The sequence below is a fragment of the Phyllopteryx taeniolatus genome, chromosome 1, assembly GCF_024500385.1.
Source record: "Phyllopteryx taeniolatus isolate TA_2022b chromosome 1, UOR_Ptae_1.2, whole genome shotgun sequence".
Lineage (NCBI taxonomy): Eukaryota > Metazoa > Chordata > Actinopteri > Syngnathiformes > Syngnathidae > Phyllopteryx > Phyllopteryx taeniolatus.
In genome coordinates this window covers 9,871,600-9,884,721 of record NC_084502.1, presented here as the reverse complement: position 1 = coordinate 9,884,721, position 13,122 = coordinate 9,871,600, and the positions used below count along the sequence as shown (strand labels likewise).

The window sequence follows — 13,122 nt, the reverse complement described above, 5'->3', positions numbered from 1 at the left end:
AATAGTGCAATCGTCAAACCCACACCTGAGGGACACACTTGTTTTCAATGGCACTATAATTATGTTTGGACGGCATTGTTTGTTGCCAAAACCCTGATGAACGCCAGCGGGCCAATATGTGTTTTTTTTAATGGGTGAGCCCGAATAAATTAAAGGCTTTTTTACATTTGGTATCCCACTGTGTGCCAGGATCTGGAATTTTTTTCCAACTTTTTTTTTACTTTTTAAGACGATTTAACCCTTCCAAGGGCTCCAGAGGATACAGGGATACCAGCAGTGCTCCTGTTCCTCATTGTTTTTAATGCAAGAGTTTTTTGTAACTAGGTAAGAGTCAACCCAGGGCTGTGTGAGTCCCAACTTGGCATCTACAGATTTTTCACAAGTTTACCTGTAAGCGAAGGAGACAGGTGCTGACAACAGAGAGGGGAGGGGGGAGAGAGAGGACGCAAACAGCCCACCAGGCAACTATAATGGAACTGCAGGGCAGTATGTGACAATCAGTTTGGTTTTAAATGATAAAAATGCGTTCACATAAAAAGCACTTGTTTTTGCGGGGATGGTGACATAAAAGAGCATTTTAAAATACCAGCATTGCACTGAAAGTACAGATTAGAAAGATTACCCTGAACCACATTTCCATATTGTAATAATTACTCCGTCAAAGAAAAAGTATTTAAAAATAAAAACAAATATCATATCTAAAAAGCACAGTGAAAATGATGCAAAAAATATATAATCTCACAAATTTCATTTACAAATTTATAGTACGACCCAAGGAATAACTGCCATCTATTGTTGAAACACACAAAATAACATGTTCAATTATTCATGTTTTATTCCAAAATATATAAATTTTTTTAAACAAAATTTCTTAGGGAATTACAGTTATTTTTTTATATTATATTTTTTGGGGGGTGGGGGTAAAATCAATCATAGAATTATGACTTCACTTAATAAAAAAAAAAAACATGGCTACTCCTGCACTGTGAGGAGAAGGTCACCATCATTAACATTGTGACCAAATCATCAGTGGCAGCATTTTCCTCGAGGATGCGGTCCAGCGTCTCCATGTACCAGGAGCCTGACTTAGTGTCCCTCCAGGACACGTAGCCTGTGTGGTGTTAATCAGTCATAAAAACATTAGGAGGGCGGTGTGGATCTCAAATTATATATGAACATTTAAGTATGTTTTTAAATAAATGCCCGAACACAGATGAAACAAGAACACATGCAAACACCAAAGGCATGAAAAAGGTGACCAAAAAAAAAAAAAACATTTTAGGGGGGGTCTTGGCGGATACTCCGAGCCCCTGCAGATAATTTGTTTTTTATTTTAACATAAATTAAGCAATCTGGAAAACTCTAAAGAGTACAGTAAGGCAAAAAATAATAATAATTCTTCACGCAGAAAAACGTATTTACACCGCTCAAGTACATGTTGATGTACAAATTGAAGATTAAAATTGAATTTGCCTCATTTCTTTTTTTTTTTTGTTTGTTTTGTTTGTTTTGGCCTCCAACTTGAGCCAGGCCCATCTCCACCTGCACCTGATGCCAGCTTCAAGCTGTGCCACATGAATAGCATCCTCCTCTTCAAGCGCTCTCACTCTGGAAAAGAATTGGCTAATATCATTTTCTGTTTCACTTCATTTTTCACTATGACCAACTTCAAAGGCTAATAGCAAATGCATCCTCCAAGAAAATATTAAGTACAATATTTTTCTGTTTTTATTGGCCATTTCTTAATTTGAAGTCACTTCATTCTGTGTTGTGACATAATCCTTAACAGCGGTCCGTCGCTTATTACATTTAACATTAACATCAGTAAACTAATGACATAATTGTAGCTGCATTTCCTACTGAACACAAAATGTACTAGCTGATTAGCTCTTGTCGCCGATGTTATGTGTGCTTCGCGGTTCCACTTAGGACCACAACCTGCAGCACCTCAACGCGAAAATATAAAAGACCAGCGCAACAAATACCACACTGGCTGATCTGATGAGCAAAAATGTTGCACTGTATACAGTACGAGAAGAGTAGCGTGATACCTAACTGTCAAAATGTCTTTGTTGTGCTTATGTCATGTGTGTGTGTGTGTGTGTTCCGGGTTTTGTCTTCCCCCCTGTTTCACACACACCTGCTCCTGTGAGCATCTTCACCACCTGTGCCTCGTTCACCCTAATTACCCCTTGTATATAACCTTGTGTCTCATTCCCTCTCGTTGCCAGTTCGTTGTACCTTGTCGTCGCGTTCCAGCATTCCTTGTTTCCTCGTCATAGACTCACAGTAAGACTTGACCCTGTTCCGATTATCGACCTTGCCTCTTTGCCTCATGTTTTTGGATACTGTTGCCTTTCTTGGATTGCCTGCCTGTGTACCGACCTATGCCCGTCTATTAAACCTCTCTTTTTGGAAACTGTCCATTTGTTTTGGAGTCGTGCATTTTTGGGTCCTATCCTCTGTTCCGTTCACGACGGAACGAACTGGCCATAACATGGACCCAGCAGACTCAGACCCGGTGCGCAAAGCCCTTCAAGCGCAGGGTCAACGCCTCACGAAGCAGGATGAGCAGATTGCTGCCCTCCACCTTCATCTAGAGGGACTGTCAAGGCATCAGGACAATATGATGAGACAGGTGGCCTCGCAGTTTGAACTTCTTATGAATTTTTTTCAAGAGAAGGAACCAGTTGGCACCACACCCAGTACCGCCAAGGTATTTCCATGTGAAGTAGTCACCATGCAGCCACCTGCCACCTCCGCTACTGTCTGCCCACAGCTCTCTTGACCGGAGAGGTTCTCTGGAAATTCTGGGAACATTAAGCTGTTCATCACGCAGTGCGAACTCCACTTTGAACTGCGGGCAGCTGCCTTCCCCACCGAGCGGGGAAAAATCGCATTCGTCATTTCCCACCTGACTGGTCGTGCAGAGGCGTGGGCTACTGCTGAATGGAGCCGCAATTCCGCCGCGTGTCATTCATGGGCTTTTTTCGTAAAGACTATGGAGCAAATTTATCAATTTTCCACTCCTGATCGTGAGGCAGCTCGCTCCCTTGTCACCTTACAACAAGGCAAGCGCAGGGTGTCAGATTACGCGATTGAGTTTCGCATTCTAGCAGCTGAGAGTCATTGGAATAATCGGGCGCTACTCGATGCCTTTTTTCAAGGACTATCCCCCGCCATCAAGGATCATTTAGTCCCGCTAGACCTGCCGACCGACTTGGACACTCATTGCTCTCGCCGTAAAAATCGACGAGGCTTTTGGATCGCGAGCTAGATGGAGATCGGCGGAGGGCTGCGTCAACGCGCACTTGGAGGACGAGCCTCGGTGACCAACCAAACCAAGGCAGATCCCCTGGTTCCGGTCTCAACCCACTGGCTAGCGTCCCCACGGATGAACCCATGCAACTGGGCAGGTTCTGTCTCTCCCCTGAGGAACGTCAACGCCGGCTGAGGGAAGGGCGGTGCTTCTACTGCGGTCAGTTGGGTCATTCCGTGAGCAACTGTCACGTCAAAGTTGCCGGTGCCGGTAGCCAGGGCACGGGAGAGGTGAGTCTGAATTTCATTAAGGAAGACCCTACACGGGTTCTTCCTAAAGTGACACTATGCTCTCCTGATCAAGAAATTCATACACCTGTATTAATGGACTCTGGTTCTGATGCAAACTTACTCAACTCCATCCTTCTTAGACGTATGCACCTTAGAACCTTTGCAATAAAACGCCACCGCAACACCTATGCTGCAGACGCCAGTTTTATGGGCAAGATCACTCACCGCACCCAAACACTCACATTGACATTCCCTGATTCTCACTCGGAACGCATTAGTTTTCATGTTTTTGACACCATGAATCATGACCTTATTTTAGGGAACCCATGGTTGAAATTACATAACCCCCACATTGACTGGTCCTCTGGGCAGGTTATGTCATGGGGCAGCAATTGCGCCCGGAACTGTTTCAAGCCGCCATGTGATGTTCAGGGTCATGTTTCTAAGGACAATCCACAGACCCCATCTGGGGATCCTGATTTATCTCAAGTGCCCACCTGTTATCAGGATATTAAAGATGTTTTGTCCAAGTCCAAGGCCAAATCCCTTCCACCCACAGACCTTATGACTGTGCTGTTGACTTGCTGCCTGGAACCACACCCCCACGAGGGAGGTTGTTCTCTCGTTCAGGGCCGGAACACAAGGCCATGAAGGAGTACGTAGAAGAATCACTGCTAGCCGGGTTCTTAGGGTTCGCAAACTTCTACAGAAAATTCATCAGAAATTTCAGTTCTATAGCCTCTCCTTTGCATGATCTTACCTCGCCACACAAACCTTTTGTATGGAACCCGCTTTGTCAGGCAGCTTTTCAAAAACTTAAGTCGAGCTTTACCTCCGCTCCCATCCCTACTTTGCCAGATCTCAAACAGCAGTTTGTGGTAGAAGTCGATGCGTCTGATGCCGGAATAGGAGCAGTGCTCTCCCAGAAATCTCAAGGATGATAAGTTACATCCTTGTGCGTTTCTCTCCAAAAAATTGACCCCAACTGAGAAAAATTATGACACTGGTGACCGTGAACTGTTGGCAGTCAAGGTGGCTTTGATGGAGTGGAGGCACTGGCTAGAGGGGGCACAGACTCCTTTTTTAGTATGGACAGATCACAAGAACCTTGAATATATTAAAACTGCCAAAAGATTAAATGCGAGGCAGGCTAGATGGGCTCTGTTCTTCACTATATTTAATTTTACGTTATCCTACCGACCTGGTTCTAAAAATGGTAAGCCAGATGCTTTGTCACGCATTTTCTCCGAAGAGAATTCTTTGTCCGACCCCAAGACTATTTTGCCTAAATCATGTTTCATTTCCGCTTTTGTTTGGGACATTGAAACTGCGGTTAAAGGGGATCTGAAAGACACTCCTAGCCCTGAAGATTGCCCTGAGAACAGGCTTTATGTGGTTCCGACCTTAAGGGGAAGAGTCATCCACTGGGCTCACACGAACCCAACTGTATGTCACCCAGGCATTGCCAAGACGCAATCAGTGGTCGAACAGCGCTTTTGGTGGCCTAATGTTAGGAGGGATGTTATCGATTACGTCAATGCTTGCCAGGTATGTGCTGCTAACAAGCCCTCTCATCAACGTCCTTCTGGGGAGTTGCAACCCCTGCCAATACCACAACGTCCTTGGTCAGACATTTCCGTAGACTTTGTGACAGGATTACCGGCCTCTAAAGGCAATACCACCATTCTTACAGTTGTTGACAGGTTCTCTAAGATGGCGCACTTCATTGCACTTCCAAAACTCCCCTCAGCTAAAGACACCGCCGAGCTAATGATTAATCAGGTTTTTAAGTTCCATGGTTTCCCCAAGAATGCCTTTTGCCTCATGTTTTTGGATACTGTTGCCTTTCTTGGATTGCCTGCCTGTGTACCGACCTATGCCCGTCTATTAAACCTCTCTTTTTGGAAACTGTCCATTTGTTTTGGAGTCGTGCATTTTTGGGTCCTATCCTCTGTTCCGTTCATGACAGCTTATATTCCTGTGCAGTTTGGCAAGTGCTTCTGTCAAGCTGTCACTCCTGTCCATCCATCCATCCATTTTCTGAGCCGCTTCTCCTCACAAGGGTCGCGGGAGTGCTGGAGCCTATCCCAGCTATCTTCGGGCAGGAGGCGGGGTACACCCTGAACTGGTTGCCAGCCAATCGCAGGGCACACATAAACAAACAACCACTCAGACTCACATCCACACCTACGGGCAATTTAGAGTCTTCAATGAACCTACCATGCATGTTTTTGGGATGTGGGAGGAAACCGGAGTGCCCGGAGTAATCCCACGCAGGCACGGGGAGAACATGCAAACTCCACACAGGCGAGGCCGGGGATTGAACCCCGGTCATCAGAACTGTGAGGCAGACGCTCTAACCAGTCATCAACCGTGCCTGTCACTCCTGTATTTCAGCACAAACTTTTTACCATGCTACATATCAAACAGAAGTCTGCTAGCTTCTCTCTAACATCATTTGAAAAGCCATAGAAGGGCTAACAGAAATTGGAATCAGTGTTGCAGTACTGAAACCTGAACTGCTACCTCAGCACAATTGGAGCCCCCAGCTACAGAGCTGCATTTACTCATCCATTCTCAAGACTAATTTCTGTAAATAGCCCGTAGGTGTGCATAGAATAGCTTTTATTTGGGGGGGAAACGGCTTAATGTACAAATTTAGTGTCTGAACAGCATTTTATCTATACTACAGAATAAGGGATTTTAATATCCTCCACTTCTATATTTAGAATTTAAAAAACACATACTCAGAATTTGAGTAACTAGGTAAGAGTCAACATAGGGCTGTGTGAGTCCCAACTTGGCATCTACAGATTTCTCACAAGTTTACCTGTAAGCGACACTGAAATGTGATCTGAGCTTGACTTTGTCGCACTGGTTCTTTTAGTTGCAGAGTGGGCCAGTGTGTCATCAGAATCAGAATCATCTTTATTTGCCAAGTATGTCCAAAAAACACACAAGGAATTTGTCTCCGGTAATTGGAGCCGCTCTAGGACGACAACAGACAGTCAATTGACAAAGAATACTTTTGAGGCATATAGACATTGACAAAAACAGTCACTGAGCAATAAAGGGTTGTTAGTTATCTGGTAATGCCGGGACATTATTTATTTATTTAATTATTTTTTTGACAATTGTGTAAAAAGATGCAGAGTCCTCTAGCACTTAGAGCAGTTCGAATGACTAATATTGCAATAGTCCAGTGCAATGACCATTGTGCAAAGGGCACCGAGACTTCAAGCGAGTAGTGCGATAATCTGGGACAATGTTGATTGTGCAAATGTTGCAGATACTCCTCAGTCAGTGTGCAAATGGAGCAGATGCTACTCTGGCATGAGTGGCCAGTATTGGTCAACAACAGATATACAAATAGTGCAGCGTGGCGAGACAACTCCAGTGAGTGCACGAGTAATGTATAATTGGCCTTGTTTCCTAACCTGAATAAAGTTCTCATTAGCACACAGTTGTTTTCCGCGCATTATTGGACATAATCTGGTGACAAAGCCATCATGGAGGCGATAATTACTCATTTATACTGTGTGCCTCTGCATCGTGTTTAGCCACGCCAGCTAGCCAGCCGCAGCTTCAGAGCTAAATATACAAGACAGCAGCGCAGAACGTCCTGGGGGTCAACAAGATTGTCAGCGATAATGTCTTAATTCGTGGATCACAAAATTGGCATAAAATGCAAAATATCGGCCGATCCGATACAGCCGATCGGATCGGCGGAAAGCCTAGCAATTACTGTGATGCAATCATTCCTTGCAGGTTTTGAAGTAAATGCCAACCTGCACAGTAAAGATAAGTCAACTAGGAAGTAGTGCATGCTCTTAGCAGTCTGACAACACCAAACAACATTTGGCTTCTTGGAACAAAGGCTTTGAGCAATATTTCCTTGAGGAAGACTTTCCACAACATCATAGCTTTCAGAGTTAGGCAAAGTTTGTTCAGAGGCTCATCTCATAATCTCACAATGCAATCTATTGTTCAACCTTCTTTTTTCATGCATGCTTTGCCGTTACTTGTGGTGTAGGTTGAGGACCTGAAGCAATTTAGATACAAAAAAAAAAGCTCTGTAACATTTGAGGTGGAACAAAAAAAATTAAGGTTGGGGGGTGTGACTTTTACTAACCAGTTTGGGTGGATGTCTTGCAGTCATTATAAAAAGCGAAGATCCTCTGAACATCTCCAGTGCCACAGACCGAATTGTGTGAAACATGCCGACCTGCTTCAGACACAGCGCAGCATTGTGTAAGTAAAAAAAAGTTTTTTTGTGTGTCAGTGGAAAGTCTTAAATGTGTTCACCTTGTTAAAATGTGTGCAAAACTGAAAAAGTGTTTATATTAGCGTTCAGTGTGAATAAATACAACAGCAGAATAAGTCTTTAAAGGAAAAGAACAAAAAAGGGGGCAGTGCATGCTCGGTCACGCACTGGCACAGGTGCAATGTACGCGTCTGTCTTGCCAGCTATTCATGATCAACTAATATTAAAAAAGTAACCCCATGTCAAACTTGTCCTCATCTATTTGTCCGTGTATCTATCCATCAATCTGAACTGATGCTTGTTTTCCAGTGCTGACAGCAACATGTTTCATCCTGACAGCAGGTGACTATCAAAGTTCATGTCCAACAGTATATATATACAATACATTGACAGTACGTTACATCCATGTCGGTTTCCGCAGTTGTTCATTCTCAAGAGCGAATGACCACCTGTGATACGGACCCTTTGAAGGTCCATCGCCTGACCTGTGGTAAGAAAAAAAAAAAAAATCAGCCTTTGTCTTAAATAGTGCACTTCAACCTTCACTGCCTTAATTGACATCAGAAAGTTGTTTGACTTGCCCTAAGAGAACCTGACATTTAAGATGGTTCTGGTCAACCCAGAGGTTGGTAGGCTGCCACACAAGACATAATTAGCGACGAGCGATCATTTTGAGTGCAACTACAGTAGAATTTAATGCTGATTGCTGTCTCTCACTCCCAGAAGAGGGAGTGATCAACGTGGACGAGGCTTTGTACGGTCGCTCCGACTCGATGGTCTGCACTGAGGGAAGACCTCCGCAGGAGCTGGCTAACACGCAATGTGCTCAGGAAGGCACCTTGAGTAGGATCTCGGCAAGGTATGCATTGTGCTTATTTGGAATGTGCTTTTTTCGATTTAACAGTGGATAAATGTAGGGGTATCTATTACATTACAATAACATGCTGCATGGCATGTCACGTGGTGAGAGACTGTGATACAGAAATGTTTGTTAAGCAATGTACACATACAAAATGTATGTAAAACCTAAAATAATGTATATTAGCATGGTGCCCTAGTGGTTAAACATGTGCCTCACAGTTCTGAGATTCAGGGTTCGAATACATCTTCAGGCGTGGTTTAGTTTGCATATATTCCTTGTGCTTGTAAGTTTTCTCTCCAGGTACTCTGGCTTCCTCCCACATTCCAAAAACATGCATATTAATTTGAGAACTCTAAGTTGTTTGTTGGTGTGAGTGTGAATGGTTGTTTGTCTATAATGTATGTGTGGATGGATAATAATACATTTAAATTCTGAAATTATGAGGAATGCACCAATACCACTTTTTTCAGATTCGAGTACAAGTACTTACATTTGAGTACTTCCCGATACCGAACACAAGTAATGTTAGGTCTTGCAATTCTGATGAAAATGAGTTTTATTTTAATCAAATATAATTTGCATTTATTATTGCGTCTGCAGATGCAATGGCAAAAAATCATGTGAGATGAACATGGCGATGTTCCACAATTCTGATCCCTGTGATGGCACCTTCAAATATTTGGCGACCAATTTCACCTGCACGCCTACACGTATGTCGTCTGTGTGAAATTGTGTGTGATGTAAACAATGTTTATTATTTCATATCTAATTTTTTTAATTTACCCAAACAGTGATTCTGATAGCGTGTGAATTCTCCTTGGCAGAATTGTTTTGTGGTAAGCGTTACCTCCCCCCCCCCCCCCATGATGAATTCCTCTTTATTACAAGCATTATGATATGGATTCTATTTTATTGTGTGTTTATTAGTAATGCTCTCTCTCTTGAATACGTATTTGGATGTTTTGACTGCCCACATTTCCATCACCAACCTTCTTTTCCTCATCTTGTTGCTAGGTCCACAACTAGTTCTTCTCATCCACGGTGCTGACTACGGACGCCGCGACCGGACCACATGCATATTCGGAAGGCCTCAGGAGCAGATAGAAAATACAGAATGCCTGCTCCCAAGTGACATTGTGGCCAACACGTACGGTGTCACTCTTGGGGGAAGAAATCACAACCTGTTCTCATGAGAATTTAGTGAGGTTTTGTAATGGGTAGAAAACAGACAGCGTTTATGTGACTGGGTATGTTTTGACTGCAGGTGGCACAGTTAGCATGTCTGCGCCACAGTCAAGAGGGTTTGAATTTATGCTCAGGCATTCCTGTGTGGAGTTTGCTTGTTCTCCCTGCGATTGTTGATCACAAGCTTTGACTGACTAGTCCTGTCACACCTGACCCATTTTATCAGTGGGGTGCACGGGGGAGGCTCAGCTCAGTGGTAGGGGGGCACTGGCCCCCCACTAGAACCGCCACTCTCTACATACCCCGCCTCTCGCCCAAAGTCAGCTGGGATAGGCTCCGGCTCACCCTCGCCCCTGAGCATGCTAAACAGTGGAAAATAGATGGATGGATAGCAGTTAAGGTACAAAAGCTTTTTTCGCCATGAAACTTACGATGAACAAACAGCGCAAGGGCCACGGAAGATCCCATTACATTTTGGCTCAAGGTGCAGATTGAGGAATGTCTTGCTGCTGTTGTGATCTGCTTGCATCGGGGCCCAGTGGGGAGGTCAGGGGGTGCCTACCAGATCCCGTGGGAGGAACTAGAATGAAATATGGCTCCTGTGCGCAGGAGTTGGCAGTCACTTTGCAATCCACATTACTGCCACCTGCAGGAGTGCACCGGAACAGTATGTCTCTGTCAAACGGGTCAGATGGACAGTTTGGGTTTAGTTTGAAAAGTTTGTTCAATTCTGAGCTCCAGCCTCCCTAATTTTACAGTTTTTAAATTATTTCATAACTTCAATGAATATCGTATTTTTAGCACCGCAATAAGCCGCTTTCTTCTGCATTCATAGGTGCAATGGGAAAAACAAGTGTACGATCCCAGCCACCAGCGATGTGTTTGGAAACCCCTGTAGAGGGACCTACAAGTACTTGGAGGTTGCCTACACATGTGAATGTAAGTAGTTGGTAACCTATTCAGCATCTTGAGCTACATCTTGCTGGAGGAGAAGAAAACAAGGCTGTAATTATTTATTTTATTAACAATTGCATTCATGATTATTCAACCACCTTAGCAAATATTTATTGTAATTTGCTGGAATTTTTCTAGTTGTAATGTTGTTCAGTAGTTGAAAGCGGCCATGCATGAAAGGTTTTGCAAATGTACTCTACAATCAGGTGGTTGAAGAATTTTACCACGACTGTATATAATTGACTAATTCTGAAAGCTGTTACTTAAAATGTCATTTTACGTATTTATACACCAAGTTATTCCAAACACCCCCCTTGTTTACATGAACTATTAACTGAGTGACTATTTTGTGCTTTTTGCAGGGTCGTAAACAAACAAGGACTGCCACTTTATCTTGATGTATTTACAATATACAATAATAAATGTAAGTGCAGGTTAGTGGCAGTTAAGCAACATCACTGTGTACTCCTATTGGGAAACAAAAATCTTTAAATGATGTCCTAATAAAGACATTTGGATGCATGGATTGGGGAGTGACAATTTGATTGGTTCAAAGCAGCCTTTTCCAACCTTTTTAAGCCAAACACCCCGACAGAGTTGGCAGAGTTTTCCGCAATGCGCAGTTAAAAAAAAAATACATCTCTTCACCCTTTTCTTTTCTTCTCCTCCTTCGTGGCCTATAAAAGCAAGTTTTGCATAGTAGCATGTAATTAGATCCCACATAGAAGAGGTCAAAGCCTCTCAAGCAGCAGCTGAAAGGCAGTTTGGGCAGGCACGTGCACAGACATTTTTTGGGGCAGGTGTTCAAGGTAAAAAAAAAACACCCATCTCAAAAATCTTTTTTCATACAATTAAGGAAAAAAACTGAACAGTAGTATGTACTTAACATGAATTTATTTCTGTTAACACAATCAACACAGTCAATAATACAACTATTAACAAAAGAGGTGAAGAGAAGCTACAGTGGCTAAAAGTCTCCATATCCCTGTTCAAATGAAAGTGGAGTTTGTTTTTTTGGTACAAAAATAAGACCAAGACATATTTTAAAACATTCTACAACTATATACCTGTAGCCTGCACAACTCAATTGAAAAGAGAAAATATTTTACAGAGGGGACGTAATCATAAACAACAGCTAGCTTGGTAGCACAAATGCACACACCCTCATAGATGTGGATTTGGCTGTGTTCAGAATTAATCACATTCAGTCATGTTAAATGGAAGTCAGCACAGACCTGCCTCCATTTAAAGTCCTTCTGATTAACCCCAAATGAATTTCAGCTGTTTTCATAGGCTTTCCCTGACATTTTTGTAGTTACATCTCACAAAACTAGGCATGATCTGCAAAGAGCTTCCAGGGCATCTCAACTCATCTCATTGCTCAATAGGTATCAGTCAGAAGAAGGATATAACAAATTTCCAAAGCATCAAACATATCAGAAACACAGTGAAGACCGTCATCGTCACAGAGAAAAGATGGCAGTGACATTACCAAGAACTGGACGTCAAGATGGAAGTTTTATCTTACAAATAAAGAAAAACATCTAAGCCTGGATACATTTTCCAAAAACACACTTGAAATCTCCCGGATGTGTGAATTTGAAAATATGTTATGGTCCAATGAAACCACGGTTGAACCTTTTGGGCCATAATTCCAACAGGTGCGTTTGGTGCAAAAGAACACTTGTAGGTATGGTGTTCTTTTGGTGAAGTAAGGTAGTGGCAACGTTATGAACAGGGGCTGTTTTTATCTTCAGCTGCCAACGGGGCCTTCGTCAAGGTGGAGGGAATTGCAAACAGTTCCAAATACTAGTCCGTGTCAGCACAAATGTGTGGTGACTCCCATTTAACGAGTTTGAATGTGATTGCTTACTCTGAATACAGCGACACATTATCTGAGTTGTTTGTTTTTATTCATGCAAAGGATTTTTTTCAATTAAGTTGTAAAAGATAAAAGGTCACAATAATGGTTGGGGATGAGGGGGGGATGGACATCACACACAGGGTAGAATTGATGGCAGGTAGGGTAATTCTTTTTCTTAAATACATACATACATTTATATAAGCAAAAGCGCTGTGTGTGCATGTACCTGATTTGGGGTTTAGTAATAATTTTGTAAAACTTTCATTACATTACTCATTTTACAGAGAAAATTCTCATATTTAACAAATTCTCATATTTTAACAGATTTTTTTTATTCTACCAGATATCACATTTAAACTCAGTATTCTTTGTGGTTGGAAAAAAAACATCAAGAATGTCACAAAAATAGAATTTATTTATTTATGTGAGGAAAAGCTACTACAG

General features: G+C 42.6%; 1 protein-coding gene across 1 annotated transcript in view; it reads left to right on the top strand.

Moving 5' to 3' along the window:
• Nucleotides 1-7,691: 7,691 nt before the first annotated feature.
• Nucleotides 7,692-13,122, top strand: part of LOC133465380 (uncharacterized) — a 43,963-nt gene continuing 38,532 nt past the window's right edge. The window contains exons 1-8 of the mRNA XM_061748132.1: nucleotides 7,692-7,800; nucleotides 8,123-8,155; nucleotides 8,235-8,303; nucleotides 8,537-8,672; nucleotides 9,276-9,385; nucleotides 9,467-9,511; nucleotides 9,690-9,822; nucleotides 10,696-10,799. Coding sequence (XP_061604116.1) covers nucleotides 7,767-7,800; nucleotides 8,123-8,155; nucleotides 8,235-8,303; nucleotides 8,537-8,672; nucleotides 9,276-9,385; nucleotides 9,467-9,511; nucleotides 9,690-9,822; nucleotides 10,696-10,799 — 664 coding nt within the window. The 5' untranslated portion in view covers nucleotides 7,692-7,766. The remainder of the gene's footprint in view (nucleotides 7,801-8,122; nucleotides 8,156-8,234; nucleotides 8,304-8,536; nucleotides 8,673-9,275; nucleotides 9,386-9,466; nucleotides 9,512-9,689; nucleotides 9,823-10,695; nucleotides 10,800-13,122) is intronic.